The sequence below is a fragment of the Somniosus microcephalus genome, chromosome 13 (assembly GCF_052327205.1).
Source record: "Somniosus microcephalus isolate GS21.2 chromosome 13, FLI_Smic_1.0, whole genome shotgun sequence".
Taxonomy (NCBI): Eukaryota; Metazoa; Chordata; class Chondrichthyes; order Squaliformes; family Somniosidae; genus Somniosus; species Somniosus microcephalus.
Genome location: NC_140999.1, coordinates 72,600,546 through 72,620,144, shown reverse-complemented (window position 1 = coordinate 72,620,144; position 19,599 = coordinate 72,600,546). Strand labels below are relative to the sequence as shown.

The 19,599-nt window shown below is 51.6% G+C and overlaps 1 protein-coding gene across 5 annotated transcripts in view; it reads left to right on the top strand.

The window, feature by feature from the left end:
• The window catches only part of LOC147108418 (uncharacterized), a 150,166-nt gene that overhangs the window by 765 nt on the left and 129,802 nt on the right, over positions 1-19,599 (top strand). For 4 of the 5 annotated variants that reach the window (XM_086005036.1, XM_086005032.1, XM_086005033.1 and 1 more), the window contains exons 2-3: positions 18,158-18,245; positions 19,095-19,156. In XM_086005036.1, the coding sequence (XP_085861162.1) occupies positions 18,158-18,245; positions 19,095-19,156 (150 nt within the window). Of the gene's footprint in view, positions 1-3,966; positions 4,000-18,157; positions 18,246-19,094; positions 19,157-19,599 lie in introns of those variants that run through there. The other variant, XM_086005034.1, reaches the window with a different exon arrangement.

Genomic DNA, 19,599 nt, shown 5'->3' with positions numbered 1-19,599 from the left:
GGGGAGAGGGGAGGGGCTCGGACTGGGGGCGGGGAGGGGCTCGGACTGGGGGCGGGGAGGGGCTCGGACTGGGGGCGGGGAGGGGCTCGGACTGGGGGGGCGGGGAGAGGGGAGGGGCTCGGACTGGGGGGCGGGGAGGGGCTCGGACTGGGGGGCGGGGAGGGGCTCGGACTGGGGGGCGGGGAGAGGGGAGGGGCTCGGACTGGGGGGGCGGGGCTCGGACTGGGGGGCGGGGAGAGGGGAGGGGCTCGGACTGGGGGGCGGGGAGAGGGGAGGGGCTCGGACTGGGGGGCGGGGAGAGGGGAGGGGCTCGGACTGGGGGGCGGGGAGAGGGGAGGGGTTCGGACTGGGGGCGGGGAGAGGGGAGGGGTTCGGACTGGGGGGGCGGGGCTTCGGGTGGAGAGAGGAGAGGAGAGGGGAGGGGGGGGCGGAGTACGGGGGCTCGGACTGGGAGAGGGGAGAGGGGAGGGGCTCGGACTGGGGGCGGGGAGAGGGGAGGGGCTCGGACTGGGGGCGGGGAGAGGGGAGGGGCTCGGACTGGGGGCGGGGAGGGGCTCGGACTGGGGGCGGGGAGAGGGGAGGGGCTCGGACTAGGAGAGGGGAGGGGCTCGGACTGGGGGCGGGGAGAGGGGAGGGGCTCGGACTGGGGGCGGGGAGAGGGGCGGGGCTCGGACTGGGGGCGGGGAGAGGGGCGGGGCTCGGACTGGGGGCGGGGCTCGGACTGGGGGCGGGGAGAGGGGAGGGGCTCGGACTGGGGGCGGGGAGAGGGGAGCGGCTCGGGCGGGGAGAGGGGAGGGGCTCGGACTGGGGGCGGGGCTCGGACTGGGGGAGAGGGGAGGGGCTCGGACTGGGGGCGGGGAGGGGCTCGGACTGGGGGCGGGGAGAGGGGGGGCTCGGACTGGGGGCGGGGAGAGGGGAGGGGCTCGGACTGGGGGGCGGGGAGAGGGGAGGGGCTCGGACTGGGGGCGGGGAGGGGCTCGGACTGGGGCGGGGAGGGGCTCGGACTGGGGGCGGGGAGGGGCTCGGACTGGGGGGGCGGGGAGGGGCTCGGACTGGGGGGCGGGGAGGGGCTCGGACTGGGGGGGCGGGGCTCGGACTGGGGGGCGGGGAGAGGGGAGGGGCTCGGACTGGGGGGGCGGGGAGGGGCTCGGACTGGGGGGGCGGGGCTGGGCTCGGACTGGGGGGGCGGGGAGGGGCTCGGACTGGGGGGCGGGGAGAGGGGAGGGGCTCGGACTGGGGGGGCGGGGAGAGGGGAGGGGCTCGGACTGGGGGGCGGGGAGAGGGGAGGGGTTCGGACTGGGGGCGGGGAGAGGAGGGGTTCGGACTGGGGGGGCGAGGGGAGGGGTTCGGACTGGGGGGGCGGGGAGAGGGGAGGGGTTCGGACTGGGGGGGCGGGGAGAGGGGAGGGGCTCGGACTGGGGGCGGGGAGAGGGGAGGGGCTCGGACTGGGGGGCGGGGAGGGGCTCGGACTGGGGGGCGGGGAGAGGGGAGGGGCTCGGACTGGGGGGCGGGGAGAGGGGAGGGGCTCGGACTGGGGGGCGGGGGCGGGGAGAGGGGAGGGGCTCGGACTGGGGGCGGGGAGGGGCTCGGACTGGGGGCGGGTTGGGGCTCGGACTGGGGGCGGGGAGAGGGGAGGGGCTCGGACTGGGGGCGGGGAGAGGGGAGGGGCTCGGACTGGGGGCGGGGAGGGGCTCGGACTGGGGGCGGGGAGGGGCTCGGACTGGGGGCGGGGAGAGGGGAGGGCCTCGGACTGGGGAGAGGGGAGGGGCTCGGGCTGGGGGGTGGAGAGAGGGGAGTGGCTCGGACTGGGGGCGGGGGAGAGAGGGGAGTGGCTCGGACTGGGGCGGGGAGAGGGGAGTGGCTCGGACTGGGGGCGGGGAGAGGGGAGGGGCTCGGACTGGGGGCGGAGAGAGGGGTGTGGCTCAGACTTGGGGCGGAGAGAGGGGAGGGGCTCAGACTGGGGGCGGAGAGAGGGGAGGGGCTCGGACTGGGGGCTGAGAGGGGAGTGGCTCGGACTGGGGGCGGAGAGAGGGGAGGGGCTCAGACTGGGGGCGGAGAGGGGAGGGGCTCGGACTGGGGGCGGAGAGGGGAGGGGCTCGGACTGGGGGCGGAGAGAGGGGAGGGGCTCGGACTGGGGGGCGGGGAGGGGCTCGGACTGGGGGCGGAGAGGGGCTCGGACTGGGGGCGGAGAGGGGAGGGGCTCGGACTGGGGGCGGAGAGGGGAGGGGCTCGGAGAGGGGAGGGGCTCGGACTGGGGCGGAGAGGGGAGGGGCTCGGACTGGGGGAGGAGAGGGGAGGGGCTCGGACTGGGGGAGGAGAGGGGAGGGGCTCGGACTGGGGGCGGGGAGGGGCTCGGACTGGGGGCGGAGAGGGGAGTGGCTCGGGCTGGGGGGCGGAGAGAGGGGAGGGTCTCGGACTGGGGGCGGAGAGAGGGGAGGGGCTCGGACTGGGGGGGAGGGGCTCAGACGGGGAGGGGCTCGGAGAGGAGAGGTGGTCGGACGGGGGAGGGGCTCGGAGAGGAGAGGTGGTCGGATTGGGGGCGGAGAGAGGGGAGGGGCTCGGACTGGGGGCGGAGAGAGGGGAGGGGCTCGGACTGGGGGCGGAGAGAGGGGAGGGGCTCGGACTGGGGGCGGAGAGGGGAGAGGCTCGGACTGGGAGAGGGGAGGGGCTCGGGCGGGGAGAGGGGAGGGGCTCGGACTGGGAGAGGGGAGAGGCTCGGACTGGGGGCGGGGGGAGGCCTCGGACGGGAGTGGGGAGAGGGGAGGGGCTCGGACGGGAGAGGGGAGGGTCTCGGACGGGGGAGCGGTGAGAGGGATGGGGTGAGTGGCAATGGGGGATGGCTGGAGTGGGTGTAGGGAGAGGGGCTGGAGTGGGTGTAGGGGGAGTGGCTGTAGTGGGGAGGAGCGGCTGCCGTAGGAGAGGGGCAGAGACCCAATGTGGTGGAGGGGCGGGTAGAGGCATGGTGAGGAAAGGTGCTGTTGAAACCTGTTGGGTAGCCATCCTCCCTGGGGAGGGTTTGAACTGGGAGGTGTGACCAGAATGGGTCACTTGCTCCAATGTTGCGAGTCAACCGGCTGCTCTATCCTTGAATAACCAGTGGAAACCGTACGCAGCCATGGTGGCCCAGTAACCCTGCTCCTTTGTGATTGCTCGCAGTACCGTCATCCTGTCGTCGTGCTAGGCTCGCCACTTTTGGCTAGTTCAAAATTTGACCGGGACTAGGATTGTTTTTAAGGAGTGTCTGTTTGAGCTGCAAGCCTTGATGGCTTGGCCACACTGGCACCACCGACAGGAAGCAGTGCTACGCTCGCAGTTCACTCACGAATCCTGCTATTTGTGCAAGTATTTTTAATGCATGTGGAAAAGATATAAAAAGCAATATTTACATGAATCGCAAGCATTAAAAAAGTACTCTTTTTAGCGGTGGACCTGGGATAGAATATTGACAAGACCATTTAATCTGTAAGGATTCCTCTTAAAACAAGATGCCCAATGGTATGTCGAGTTCTTTGTTTAAGCCATGGAAAAATGATCAACCCTCCTGTTATCTTCCACCTGTCAGGGGTCCTCTTTAGCCATTACACATGGTTTCTGTACCTAGCCAATCATGTCTTTATAGCATGTTGAGGACTATTTTTCCCTTATCTCAGCCGGCCCTTTCCTTCCAAAGCTCTAGGGCGGGAAATTCAGTTGGTTAGTGCCTCCAGTTAGCACCTGGCGGGGGCGCTAACGGGGCACTGATGCAGTAGCGCTGGGGTGAGGTGAATCCAGCGATGCATGCCAAATCTGGCCTCCCTGTAGTGCCGCTGCTACGAGTTACTGCTGGGGACCTCAGCACCAGGCAGATCGTTCGTTACCGATCTGCAAAATTCATTGTCGCCCCCCCCTGGCTTAGCACTTCGCCCCAACAGCAACAGAAAGAGAAGGTGTCAAGCAGGTGGTTGCCGGCTCCAGGGGCGCTACTTAAAGGGATCATGAGTAATGAGTCGCAGTTGTCGGGTTAGTGCTGTTTCACTGCTTCCTTGTCAGTTTGACATTGTGCAACGGTTTAATTCAGTCATTTAAAGGTTGTTTAGTATCAGGAGTGTTGTGGCTACTAACAATTAGTTACATTTATTCTCACAACATATCAAAGTGCTACACTTGATTACATTAATGGGGGCTGTACTGGCAGTTGACCTCGCCCTCCAGGATCTACGGTGGAGGGAGTGGAGACAACGAGAAAGATTGGAACATGTGGCCAGAGGGAGGAGAAAGGCCATGAGAGCTCTCAACAGGAGGCCTTACCCTCCGAGGGTATTCCAAGAGCACTTTTCCTACCTCCAGTTCAGCGAGGAGCAGTGTATTAGAAGGCCCCGCTTCAGCAAGGCGGTGGTCACAGAACTCTGCCACCTCCTGTGACCAGACCTCCAGCCTCAGATCAGGCGACCACGGCTCTCAGTGGCAGTCAAGGTCACCGTCACCCTCAATTTCTTCGCCAGTGGATCCTTGCAGTCTGCAACAGGAGATATAACTAACATCTCGCAGCTCGCTGTCCATCGTTGCATCCAGGAGGTCACAATGGCTCTCTACAGTAGGAGAAGGGACTACATTTCCTTCCCCATCACCAGAGAGAGACAGGACAAACGTGCATGTGGCTTTGCCAGGATAGCGGGCTTCCCCATGGTGCAGGTCGCCATTGACTGCACCCACGTGGCTTTGCGGGCACCGCATAACAATCCTGAGATCTTCCGAAACCGTAAAGGCTACCACTCACTTAATGTGCTGTTGGTGTGTGACCACAGACAGCGAACCCTCAATGTGAATGCCCACTATCCTGGCAGCAGCCACGATGCCTTCATCCTGCGCCAGACTGGTGTGCCAGCACTCTTCCAGCCACCACGTCAAGCTCGCGGCTGGCAGGTCGGAGACGAGGGCTATCTGCTCTCCACCTGGCTCATGACTCCCCTCTGCAACCCCAACACTCCTGCACAGCACTCATATAATGAGAGCCATGCTGCCACCAGGAACATCATTCAGCAGACAATCAGGGTGCTCAAGCAACGGTTCTGCTGCCTTGACTGCGCAGGAGGAGCCCTCCAGTACTCGGCTGAGCAGGTGTCCCATTTCATCGTGGTCTGTTGCATGCTCCACAACTTGGCCATCATAAGGGCCTAGCCCTTGCCACCAGGGATTGTGGGATCACCTCAGGAGGAAGAGGGAGAGTAGGAGGAAGAGGAAGACGAGAAGCAGGAGCGAGGGAGGAGGCAGCCACTCAATCGGCTTTCCGGAAGGGTGGTCTGTGACCACCTGATCAGACTGCGGTTCTAATAAATTAAACGTTATGAGACATCAGGGAGGGAGAAAGTTACCGGGACCTTTTGCTCCAGGAGGCAACCACACCCCTTAGATTAAATACTTTAGATTTGACATGTGGTCAGGGACAGGAGGGTATGACTGCGAGCGGGGCAGGTACGGGGATCCAGGAGGTAGTATTGCAGGAGCCTCAGTCCCTGCACTTGTCCAATGGATTCGAGGTTCTTGCAAACCTTGTGGACAAGTGCAGGGACTGCAGGGGGGGACGAGCAAACTGACCACGGCACCGTGGTACAGGAAGCTGTTCAAGTGGGGGGAGTAAAAAGGAAGGTGGTTGTAGTAGGTGACGGTATAGCTAGGGGGGTAGACACTGTTCTCTGCAGCCAGGAGCATGAGTCCTGAAGGCTATGTTGCCTTCCTGATGCCAGGGTAAACGACATCTCCTCCGGCCTGGAGAAGAACTTGGAGTGGGAGGATCCAGTTGTCGTGGTCCACGTAGGTACCAATGACATAGGTAGGACTAAGAAAAAGGTTCTGCTGAGAGAGTTTGAGCAGCTAGGGATAAATTAAAGAGCAGAACCACAAGGGTGATAATCTCTATTATTACCTGAGCCACGAGCAAATTGGCATAGGGTCAATAGGATTAGGGAGATGAATGCGTGGCTCGAAGATTGGTGTGGGAGAAGTGGGTTTTGATTCGTGGGGCACTGGCACCAGTACTGGGGAAAGAGAGAGCTGTTCCGTTGGGACGGACTACACCTGAACCTTGCTGGGACCAGAGTTCTAGCGAATGGAATAACTAGGGAGGTAGATAGGGCTTTAAACTAAATAAGGTGGGGGGGGGGGTGGTGGGGGAGGGTCCTGGTGGAGAGAAATCTAGAATGCTAAAGAGAAAAGACAAGGAAGCAGTGCAGGAAAGTGATTGGGGTAAGGATAACCAGATTGTGTCAGGAAGGGAAGGAGTGCACTAACAAATAAGGTCCGGGTAAGAAAACATGGTAGTAAGGCAAATAGGGCCATCGTACAAAAAAATGTTAAGATGTCTAAAAATTTTAAAAAGACAAATCTAAAGGCACTGTGTCTAAATACACGAAGTATTCGTAATAAGGTAGACAAATTAACAGCGCAAATAGATGTAAACGGATACGATATAATTGCGATTATGGAGACATGGCTGCAGGGTGACCAAGGCTGGGAGCTGAATATCCAAGGATATTCGATATTTAGGAAGGACAGGCAAAAAGGAAAAGGAGGTGGTGTGGCATTGCTAGTAAAGGATGAAATCAGAGCAATAGTGAGAAAGGATATTGGCTCAGAATATCAAGATGTAGAATCAGTCTGGGTGGAGCTAAGAAGCACCAAGGGGCAGAAAACATTGGTGGGAGTTGTCTATAGGCCTCCAAATAGTAGTGGTAATGTAGGGGACGGCATCAAACAGGAGATTAGAGATGCAGATAACAAAGGTACTACAGTAATCATGGGTGACTTTAATCTACATATAGACTTGCCAGACCAAATTAGCAATAATACTGTGGAGGATGAATTCCTGGAGTGTGTACGAGATGGATTTTTAGACCAGTACGTTGAGGAGCCAACTAGGGAACAGGCTATTCTAGGTTGGGTATTGTGCAATGAGAAGGGGTTAATTAATAATCTTGTTCTGCGGGGTCCTTTGGGGAAGAGTGACCATAACATGATAGAATTCTTCATTAAGATGGAAAGTGAAAAAGTCCAATCCGAAACTAGGGTCCTAAATCAAAACAAAGGAAACTACAAAGGTATGAGGAGTGAGTTGGCTATGATAGATTGAGGAGCTTCCTTAAAAGGCTTGATGGTGGCTAGGCAATGGCTAACATTTAAGGAACAAATGCATGAATTGCAACAGTTATACATTCCTTTCTGGTGCAAAAACACAAAAGGAAAAGCGGCCCAACCATGGCTAACAAAAGAAATTAAGGATAGTATTAGATCCAAAGAGGAGTCATATAAAGTTGCCAGAAAAAGTAGCAAGCCTGAGGATTGGGAGCAGTTTAGAATTCAGCAAAAAAGGACCAAGAGGTTGATTAAGAGGGGAAAAATAGAGTATGAGGATAAACTTGCAAGGAACATAAAAGCGGATTGCAAAAGCTTCTACAAATATGTAAAAAGAAAGATTAGTGAAGACAAATGTAGGTCCCTTACAGCCAGAAACGGGAGAATTTATAATGGGGGACAAGGAAATAGCTGAGCAATTAAACAAATACTTCGGTTCTGTCTTCATGGAAGAGGACACAAATAACTTCCCAGAAATGCTAGGGAACCAAGGGTCTAGTGAGAAGGAGGAATTAAAGGAAATTCGTATTAGTAAAAAAATAGTGCTGGAGAAATTAATGGGACTGAAAGCCGATAAATCCCCAGGGCCTGATAATCTGCATCCCAGAGTACAGAGGCAGCCATGGAAATAATGGATGCATTGGTTGTCATCTTCCAAAATTCTATAGGTTATGGAACAGTTCCTGCAGATTGGAGGGTGGCAAATGTAACCCCACTATTTAAAAAAGGAGGGGGAGGGAAAACAGGGAACTACTGTCCGATTAGCCTAACATCCGTAGTAGGGAAAATGCTAGAGTCTATTATAAAGGATGTGATAACAGGACACTTAGAAAATATCAATGGGATTAGACAAAGTCAACTTGGATTTATGAAAGGGAAATCGTGTTTGACAAACCTAATGGAGTTTTTTGAGGATGTAACTGGTAGAATAGATAAGGGAGAACCAGTGGATGTGGTGTATTTGGATTTTCAGAAGGCCTTTGATAAAATCCCACATAAAAGGTTAGTGTGCAAAATTAAAGCACATGGGATTGGGGGTAATATACTGTCATGGATTGAAAATTGGTTAACAGACAGGAAACAGAGAGTAGGAATAAATGGGTCCTTTTCGGGGTGGCAGGTAGTGACTAGTGGGGTACTGCAGGGATCGGTGCTTGGGCCCCAGCTTTCACAATATATATCAATGATTTGGATGAGGGAACCAAATGTAATATTTCCAAGTTTGCTGACGGCACAAAACTAGGTGTGAGTTGTGAGGAGGATGCAAAGAGGCTTCAAGGCGATTTAGACAAGTTGAGTGAGTGGGCAAATACATGGCAGATGCAGTATAATGTGGATAAATGTGAAGTTATCCACTTCGTTAGGAAAAACAGAAAGGTAGAGTATTATTTAAATGGTGATAGATTGGGAAATGTTGATGTACAAAGGGACCTGGGTATCCTTGTACACACCAGTCACTGAAAGGAAACATGCAGGTGCAGCAAGCAGTTAGGAAGGCAAATGGTATGTTGGCCTTCATTGCAGGAAGATTTGAGTACAGGAGCAAGGATGTCTTACTACGGTTATACAGGGCCTTGGTGAGACCACACCTGGAGTACTGTGTGCAGTTTTGGTCTCCTTACCTAAGAAAGGATATACTTGCCACAGAGGGAGTGCAGCGAAGGTTCACCAGACTGATTCCTGGGATGGCAGGACTGTTGTATGAGGAGAGATTGGGTCAACGAGGCCTGTATTCACTAGAGTTTAGAAGAATGAGAGGGGATCTCATTGAAATGTATAAAATTCTGACAGGGCTAGACAGACTGGATGCAGGGAGGATGTTTCCCCTGGCTGGGGGGTGTCTAGAACGAGGGGTGACAGTCTCAGGATACGGAGTAGGACATTTAGGACTGAGATGAGAAATTTCTTCACTCAGAGGGTGGTGAACCTGTGGAATTCTCTACCACAGAAGGCTGTGGAGGCCAAATCATTGAATATATTTAAGAAGGAGATAGATAGATTTCTAGACACAAAAGGCATCAAGGGGTATGGGGAGAGAACAATAATATGGTATTGAGATAGAGGATCAGCCATGATCGTGTTGAATGGCGGTGCAGGCTCGAAGGGCCAAATGGCCTACTCCTGCTCCTATTTTTTCTATGTTTCTTAACCCCAGATCCCCGTTGCTCACCACATCCCCATCATTCCATCCCTGTCGCAGGCCATTTCACAGCTCAAAGCTGAAATGAGACACGCCACAAAATAATCCAAACTGAATTAATAAATTTATCAATAATCAGTGAACACACATTTACAGCAACGTTATTATCTATTCACCCTTGTGCAATCCCTTAGTGCCTCTCGTAACTGTGCTTTTGCCTACTCTAGTGCTCCTATGAAGTGTTGACCCAGTGGCTGCAGCATGGCTGGTGGAAGGCTGCTGAGTGTCCATGCGGGAGACTTCAGATGGCCTTGCAGGACTCCCTCGACCAGCTCTGAGCCTGGAAGGCCCGGCTGTAGACTGCACCACCTCAACATGGGCAGCAGCAGTCTGGGCTGGCTGGATGACAGGCAGCGACAAGGACAATGGCGGAGTGCCAGTGGTGGGAGCAGGAATGCCGTCATCCTGAGAGAGGGCAGCAGGTTCCTGCTCCACTGACACACTGCCACTCCCCTGGGGCAGCACCTCAGCATCCCTAGCAATTTGTTGCTGCACAGATTGCTGGCCCGCGACACTGTGAAAGCCCCGTTCGATGGTGGTAGACCCAGCCACGATGGCAGCAGTCAGAACTTGCGTTGCATCAAGCTGAGACTGCATGAGAGCAGTCTGAGATTGAATGCCACCAAGCATAGACTGCATTACAGCACTAAGACGTTGCATTGCTTCCACCTGTGCTGCAATGGAAGCTGCCAGATCGCTCATCACACGCGGCATCAGGTCTGGCTCACCATGGTCTCTCTGGGAGTCTACTATCCTTTGCAGACTGAAAATGATGGGCTCCATGGTGTGCACAGAGCTCTGTGCAATGCTGGAGGCAGACTCCTCCATGCTCCTTACCATTGCCGAGAGGTTCTCGGGCACCCTTGCCATTGCACCTATCATCACCGTGTGCATGCCCATCACTCTTCTTCTGAAGGCCTCCCCATCGAGGTCCTCGCCTGAGTCCTGTGCAGCAGAACTCGCATGCGAACTCCCTCCGGGGAGCTGGCTCCCAAGCTACCCTTTCCCCCTGGCCTTGCTGCAGCCTGCTCGTCCCCGGTGCATCACCCTGTGCAGATCCCGCTACTATACTAGCCTCTAAAGAATGCATACTGCCAGTATCTGAGCTGGTGCCTGCAGGTGAGACATGCAGTTGGGCGCGAGTTGGGTAGGATTGATTAGGGAATGTCACTCAAAGGGTTGACGGTGGATAGGCAATGGCAAACATTCAAAGACCGCATGGATGAACTACAGAATTTGTTCATCCCAGTTCGGCATAAAAATAAAACAAAAAAGGTGACTCAACCGTGGCTAACAAGGGAAATTAGGGATAGCATAAGATCCAAGGAGAGGACATATAAATTGGCCAGAAAAAGCAGTAAACCTGAGGATTGGGAGCAGTTTAGGATTCAACAAAGGAGGACAAAGGGATTAATTAAGAGGGGGAAAATAGAATACGAGAGTAAGCTTTCAGGGAACATAAAAACTGACTGTAAAAGCTTTTATAGATATGTGAAGAGAAAAAGATTGGTGAAGTCAAGCGTAGGTCCCTTGCAGTCAGAATCAGGTGAATTTATAATGGGGAACAAAGAAATGGCTGACCAATTACTTTGGTTCTGTCTTCACAAAGGAGGACACAAATAATCTCCCAGAGATGTCGGGGAACATAGGGTCTGATGAAAGGGAGGAACTGAAAGAAATCAGTATTTGTAGGCAAATGGTGTTAGGGAAATTGATGGGATTGAAGGCCGATAAATCCCCAGGGCCTGATAATCTACATCCTAGGGTACTTAAGGAAGTGGCCCTGGAAATAGTTGATGCTTTGCTGATCATCTTCCAGCATTCGATGGAATCTGGAACAGTACCCATGGATTGGAGGGTAGCTAATGTTACCCCACTATTCAAAAAAGGTGGTAGAGAGAAAACGGGGAATTATAGACCGGTAAGCCTGACATCGGTAGTGGGGAAAATGCTAGAGTCCATTATAAAAGATGTAATAGCAGAGCACTTGGAAAACAGTGACAGGATCGGACAAAGTCAACATGGATTTACAAAAGGTAAATAGTGCTTGACTAATCTACTGGAATTTTTTGAGGATGTAACTGGTAAAATAGATAAGGGAGAACCAGTGGATGTGGTGTATTTGGACTTTCAGAAGGCTTTTGATAAGGTCCCGTATAAGAGATTAGCGTGTAAAGTTAAGGCACATGGGATTGGGGGCAAGGTATTGACTTGGATAGAGAACTAGTTGGCAGACAGAAAGCAAAGAGTTGGAATAAACGGGTCTTTTTCCGAGTGGCAAGCAGTGACTAGTGGGGTACCGCACGGATCGGTCCTTGGGCCCCAGCTATTCACAATATATATTAATGATCTAGACAAGGGAACTAGATGTAATATCTCCAAATTTGCAGACGACACAAAGCTGGGTGGGCGTGTGTGCTGTGAGGAGGATGCCGAGAAACTCCAGGATGATTTGGACAGGTTGGGTGATTGGGCAAAAGCATGGCAGATGCAATATAACGTGGATAAATGCGAGGTTATCCACTTTGGTGGCAAAAACAGGAAGGCAGATTATTATCTGAATGGCAGTAGATTGGGAGAAGGGGAAGTGCAACGAGACCTGGGTGTCCTTGTGCACCAGTCGCTGAAGTTAAGCATGCAGGTGCAGCAGGCGGTTAAGAAGGCAAATGGTATGTTGGCCTTTGTAGCGAGAGGGTTTGAGTACAGGAACAAGGATGTCTTGCTGCAGTTGTACAGGGCCTTGGTGAGACCACATCTTGAGTGCAGTTTTGGTCGTCTTATCTGAGGAAGGATGTTCTTGCCATGGAAGGAGTTCAGCGAAGATTCACCAGGCTGATACCTGGGATGGCAGGAATGACGTATGAGGAGAGATTGGGTCGATTGGGCTTGTACTCGCTGGAGTTTAGAAGAATGAGAGGGGATCTCATTGAAACTTACAAAATTCTGACAGGATTGGACAGACTAGATGCAGGAAGGATGTTCCCGATGGTCGGGGAGTCCAGAACCAGGGGTCACAGTCTAAGGATAAGGGGTAGGCCATTTAGGACAGAAATGAGGAGGAATTTTTTCACCCAGAGAGTGGTGAACCTGTGGAATTCTCTACCACAGAAGGCAGTAGAGGCCAATACATTAAATATATTCAAGAAAGAGTTGGATATATTTCTTAAGGCTAAAGGGATCAAGGGGTATGGGGAGAAAGCAGGGACCGGGTACTGAATTTGAATGGCGGAGCAGGCTCGAGGGGCCTATCTTCTATGTTTCTATGCAGTGTCGTGGCGTGTTCTTCGTCCTCTTCTTCCACCTTGCTCTCTATGGTACCCTCAGGGACAGGTTGCCCATTATCTAAAAACATAAAGGCACAAGGTTTGAGCTAAGGTGAGGGGGAGAAATGCATGTAATTTAGGTGGAAAGTGCGAAACGCTTGTGGGGTGAGGGGGAAGTGGGATGCGAGAAGAAGGAGTGAGGATGAACATACCGTTACAAAAGCGAAATACTGCGGATGCTGGAAATTTGAAATAAAAACAGAAAATGCTGGAAATACTCAGCAGGTCAGGCAGCATCTGTGGAGAGAGAAACAGACTTAACGTTTCAGGTCGATGACCCTTCGTCAGAACTGGAAAAGGCTGGAGATCGAACAGGTTTTTAAGCAGGGGCAGGGAAAGGGGGAGGATAGGAAAGAACAAAAGGGAAGGTCTGTGATAGGATGGAAAGCAAGAGAGATTAAGAGATGGTGCAAGGCAAAAGGAGATGGTAATGGGACAAGTTAAGAAACAAAAGGTAGCTCTAGATGAAGAGTAAATGGCAATGGCAGAAGAGACAGCTGCCATGTGCGAGAGAGAAAAAAATATATAATAAATAAAATAAATGGAAAAAAAAGGATAGGGGCAGAGGTTATGGCCTGAAATGGTTGAACTCTAGTCCAGAGGCTGTAAAGTGCCTAATCGAAAGATGAGGTGCTGTTCCTCGAGCTTACGTTAAGCTTCATTGGAACAGTGTAAGAGGCCGAGGATGGTGAGGCCTGAGTGGGAGTGGAGCGGAGAATTAAAGTGACAGGCGACCGGAAGCTCGGGGTCACCCATACGAACTGAACGGAGGTGTTCCGCATATTGTTGTTGTCCCCAAGGGGGTCAGCATCACCAGTGGCCACGGCGCTCACCACCTGACGCTCAGTAATGTGCAGCACTCGAGTCTCCAGCTCAGACAGTGGTTGTCCCCCGCCTGTGCGCTCCTGCTCACTCCTGTTGTGAGCCACCTTGGCCTGCAAGAGAAAGGAAAGTGTGTGAGTGAGTGTGGAGCAATGTGTCTAGGTGAGGTGCCTGCCATAGTTCAATAGCTGTAATTGAGAGGGATGCGGGTATGAGTGTTGGTAGGTAGAGATTGTTGGTGGGTGAGTGCTGGGGGTGTGGTGCTTTAGGCAGTGGGTGCAGACTGTGGTTCAGATGGTGGTATGTAGCATTTGTTGAAGCATTGACTCACCCTGACCACCCGAGTGAGGTCATTAAATTGCTTCCTGCACTGTGTGGGTCCTGGGGACCACAGTGCTGCCTGAGACGTGCTGGGCTTCCTCCCTCCACATGGTGTGGAAGACTTGTGGCGAGAGACTCCTGCCGTTTGCCGGGTAGAGCACCGCCCTCTGTCTTTCCACTGCGAACACCCAACGCCTCCAATGCATGGTCGCAGAATCTGCAGGCTCTCCCTGGGGCGTGGATCTGCCATCATTATGGCTGCTTGAGTTGTCTGTCTCCTTCTCCTTGACCTGCTGCTGCTGCTGGCTGAGACGGCTGCACAGCCAGCAATGATGAGAATGAGGTTCTGCAGCATCAATGAACCTCCCCTTTAAGAACTGGAAAGAGCCTGTGGCAATGATGACTTGTGATTAGACTGCACCTGATATTGGTCAGCGCTTCGAGTTTAATGCCACTGAGCTAGGCCAATAACGCTTGATTTAGCGGTCCAATCCTTTCTTTGTGCAATGAAACTGAATTTTGTGTGCAGTCTGAAGCATTAGCGCCTGGTGCTAATTTTCAAACTTTTCAAAAGTTACTGCCCATTCCTAGGCTATAATGAATTTCTCCCCCATAGTCTTTTATCTCATCCTGTCTTGTCCTTCCCAGCCTGGAGTCAGCAACTCCACCTTCCAGGCTCAGCCCTCAGATTCCTTCAGTCAGAGGCCCCTTTGTTCAGACCGGTTTGTGCAGTCAGCTATGTTCAATTCATTATCAGACTATTGTACCATGAAATTAATCATTAAATTCCCAAAGATATCCTCACACACTGGTTAAATTACGCAACTTAGCAAGCAATTTTGTGAAACAAACTCCAATTCCTAACTTAGCATTATAATATGTTTATTAGCAATAATGGAAGAAACATAGGTTGGGCCTTAGATGGCCAAATTAAAGATACATTAAACAAAGTCAAAATTCTAACTTACAAACAGCAGACAGCTAGCTTGGGAGGCAAGGCCATATGTGGCTGCCCCTGTGTGGGATGTTATGCATCTATCCATCTAATCTAATACCAGTCTGAAGACACTTTGTCTCAAGTCCTAATACAAGTTTCCAGGAAACCGAACTTAAGCAGTTCCAGTAAAACACAACTTATACATTAACCCCTTACTTGTCTCGAGCTCTAATACAATCATTTAAACACAGTATTATTTGCGTCACAATTTCGTTCGCATAACCATATATATTTTAGGTACCCTAATTTCTAACACTATGTTGTCATCCTGCTTGAAAATCTGAAGGAACACAGGATCATAGAATCATAGAAAGTTACAGCGCGGAAGGAGGCCATTTCGGCCCATTGTGTCCGCGCCGGCCAACAAAGAGCTATCCAGCCTAATCCCGCTTCCCAGCTTTTGGTCCATAGCCCTGCAGGTTACAGCATCCCAAGTGCACATCCAAGTACTTTTTAAATGTGGTTTGGGTTCCTGCCTCTACCACCCTTGCAGGCAGTGAGTTCCAGACTACCACAACCCTCTGGGTGAAGAAATTTCCCCTGAGATCCCCTCTAAACCCTCCACCAATTATTTTAAATCTGTGCCCCCTGGTTTTTGACCCCTCTGCTAAGGGAAATAGGTCCTTTCTATCCACTTTATCTATGCCCCTCATAATTTTATACACCTCAATAAGGTCTCCCCTCAGCCACCTCTGTTCCAAGGAAAACAGACCCAGCCTATCCAGTCTTTCCTCATAGCTAAGATTCTCTACTCCTGGCAACATCCTTGTAAATCTCCTCTGTACCCTCTCTAGTGCAATCACATCTTTCCTGTAATGTGGTGACCAGAACTACACGCAGTACTCCAGCTGAGGCCTAACTAGTGTTTTATACAGTTGAAGCATAACCCCCTGCTCTTGTGTTCTGTGCCACGGCTAATAAAGGCAAGCATTCCGTATGCCTTCTTAACCACCTTATCTACCTGGCCTGCTACCTTCAGGGATCTGTGGACATGTACTCCAAGTTCCCTTTGTTCCTGTACACTACTCAGTGTCCTACTATTTAATGTGTTTCCCTTTCCTTGTTGGCCCTCCCCAAATGCATTACCTCACACTTCTCTGGATTGAATTCCATTTGCCACTGTTCTGCCCACCTGACCAATTTATTGATATCTTCCTGCAGTCTACAGCTTCCTTCTTCAGTATCAACCACACAGCTGATTTTAGTTTCATCTGCAAACTTCTTAATCATACCCTCTATATTCAAGTCTAGATCATTGATATATACCACAAAAAGCAAGGGACCTAGTACTGAGCCCTGCGGAACCCCACTGGAAACAGCCTTCCAGTCACAAAAACACCCATCAACCATTACCCTCTGCTTCCTGTCTCCGAGCCAGTTTTGAATCCAACTTGATACTTTGCCCTGGATCCCATGGGCTTTTAACTTCGTGACCAGTCTGCCATGTGGAACTTTATCAAAAGCCTTGCTAAAGTCCATATACACTACATCAATCGCACTACCCTCATCTACCCAGGAACAGGAGTAGGTCATTCAGCCACTTGAGCCTGTCCTGCCATTCAGTTATATGGTCATAGCTGATCTGTACTTAAACTCCATTTACCTGCCTTAGCTCCATATCACTTAATACCCTTCCCTAAAAAAAAATCGGCGAGACTGTGGTTAATGTGGCTAAGGATGGTTTTAGACAATCTTCGCAGGACCTCTGTTCTGTAGCTGAGACTCCATGATCAATGAAAAGGGCTTTATGTTTTGTATTGATTGTAAAGCTCATAGTGTGAGGGTCACCATGATTGTTTCCTGGTGACCCTCACACTATGCGAAGCTGCCCAATAAGCCAAGCAAAACAGACAGCCCCATTGCTCAATAAAAGTAATTGGGGGAGAAATTGGGTATGTAGCGCCACCTGTTAGCGCCTAAAGAGGGCCGTCAGTGGCTGTAGCGCCACTGGCCGCGCCTCCCGCGATATTCAGCGGGGGCACTAATGGTGGCATTAGCCTGTTGCGCTGCGCCGCCGCCGATGACATCATCGGTGTGCGCAGCGCCCCGATCGCGATATTTGGTAGCGAACGCCGCTGTAGCACCGTTTGCTACCCGCGCCCGGTTCACGGTGCCTTGCTGTGCCAGCAGTGCCGCAATTTAAGGTGGAGGTGCGGCGCGGCCGCTTTTTTCGGCGGCTGCCTGCCAGCACCTCCGTCCCCGGCCTCATGATCCCCCCCCCCGCGGCATTGCCGGCTGTTGCCCGAGATCCCGGCACTTCTCCTCAGTGCCGGGCTCTTTTGCCGGCACTCGCGATCGGGGATCGCGCTGTTGCAGGCCCCTCCCCCTTAACAATGGGAGGAAGGTCTGCAGTACCGCAGCGCTGCGATATTCAGTTTCAACGCCCTAAGAGGGACGCGGAGCGCCTCGAGCCTCGCCCCGTCTCCCTCTAGGGGCGCTGAAACTGAATTTCTGGCGATCGGTATTACTCCGAACGCTGTGCAAAGATCAGCGCCCAGGCGAACTTGGCGCCACTTTGGCGCCTCAACCGAATTTCTAGGCCATTGTGTTTCTATTTTAAAGTGCATTTGTATTGCCAATATATTTTTAAACGTTCATTTCAGCAGTCTGGAAGTAAAATACAACAACTTACATTTACTATATATAGCATTTCTAATGTAAAGAAATGCCCCAAGGTTGCCTGCTCAGGTTGACGTAAAAGATCCTATGGCGCTATTGTAATTGGAGCAGGGGAATTTACTCCGCACTGACTAACATTTATTCCTCAACCAAAATTGGTCATTCATCTCATTGCTGTGTGTGGGACCTTGCTGTGCACAAATTGGCTGCCATATTTGCCTACACAATAGCAATGACCACGAATGCAAAAGGTACTACATAAATGCATGTTCATTCTTTCTGTGAGGGAGAGCTAATAAAGGGAGTTGTTGTAAGCTGACACTGAATTGGCATATTAGTCATTACTAGCTTAATTAGGATAATATCAGCGATATAGTTGGTAATGCAGTGTTGTTCAACTCGCAATGTACAAACTGAGAATGTTATGTTGGAATCTTTAATTATTTTATCTTTGTAATTCAAATATTCAACTTGGCGCTATTGTCAGTCATGTTTAATCCAAAGGCTGGACTCGATTGCAAAATATCTCCTAAGTGTTGGTCACCTGTTCTGTCAATTGTACTGTATATTGAGAATTGTGACACTTTGGAAGTCCAAGATTCTTGGGCAAGTTTGGAGATTTCACCAGAGTTCTACTGGTCATTCTTGGCAGTCTGTTGAACTAGCAACGAGCAATTAATTGGTAGGTCAGCTGGATCTGCCGATGGCTCCTTTTGATTTCCAGAAGCTTGACTTGCACCATGTTAATGACTGGATTTCTGTCCTTAGACAGAAGAGGAGGAAAGAGGAAATCCTGATGAAATTTCAATCACTCCAGAGGTTCCTGGCAATGAAACCCCAGAGAGGATGGAAACAGGTAGGAAATTAAGTAACTGTCCTAAAACCAATGAAATGATTGAATGTTTTGCTTTGATGTATTTTTGTGGGTGTTGGTCGAGGTGAGACTTTTCCGGGCTGGAAATTGGAATGTTATTCTGGGTGCTCGGTTCAAGTTTAAAGTGAGTTAAGTGCAGAACAAAACTCTGGCAACGCTGCCTCAACCTCAAAGTCCATTCCGATTTTCAGCCAGCCTGTGACCATGCTAAGTGAGCGTGTCGGTTAGTGGTCGCCTTATCTGGTGGATTTCTCCACAAGTAACCATGTTGTGACTTGCCCAGAATGATTTACTTCCTGCCGCTTGCAGCTAGCGAAGAAGAAGCTTCCTCTGAAGCTCTTGATTTGAACCCAACTCGCCAAAGTTCAAGGGCACTGGTTAAGCCCATAGCACTGCTGTTTCTCAACAAACTGAGGAGGAATTGGATAGAGGAGATAGGGAGAAACTGGTTCTTCTGTCAGAAGGGTCAGCAACCAGAGAACACAGATTTAAGATAATTGACAAAAAATCCAGGGGGGAAATTATGAGAATTTTTTAACGCAGCGAGTTGTTGTGATCTGGAATGCACGACCTGAAAAGGTGCTGGAAGCAGATTCAGTAACAACTTTCAAAAGGGAATTGGAGAAATACTTGAAAAGGAGAAATTTGCAGTACTTTGGGCAAAGATGAAGGGAGTGGGAATAATTGGATAGCTCTTTCAAAGAGCCGGCACAGACACGATGGGTTGAATGGCCTTCTGTGCTGTATCATTCTATGAACAAACAATGGTTTCTAAGGTTCTGAAAAAACAATGTTAACTGGCATATGTGTTACATTTGCATTATTCTTTAGGGCACACAGTGGAGGATGAGGAGACAGAAGCCTGTAGAGAAAAGGATTTTGGTGAACGGCAGGTAAGTGCATTCTCAGGGATGATACCTAGAATTAGTATTTTACAGCAGTCACAGCTTACTTTAGTTATGGCTATTGCTCAATAAACCAGCAACTAACCCCAACTGGGCAAAAAGACTAATGTTGATGGGTGGCTGCAAAATTAGTTGTATCCATCTGCAACGTTCCCGCTAAACTGCGCGGCAGTCTGGAGGTCCCGCGCAGGCCGCTCACTGGCTTTTATATGGAAGAAACCGCGCATGTGCAAAAATTTGAATAGGCCGTGCAGGCATTTAAATGGACTGCACACGAAAAGAAAATAAGAGGGAACATTGTCTATCTGTAATGTAAAACGTAATTGTTTTAAGATTATGTTCATCTGCCAGCTTTAGTGAATATTGGCTTCTGACCTGGCAGAAGGATGGTTGGTGCAGTAATTGAAAATGTTGTGTTGGTGCATTAGACA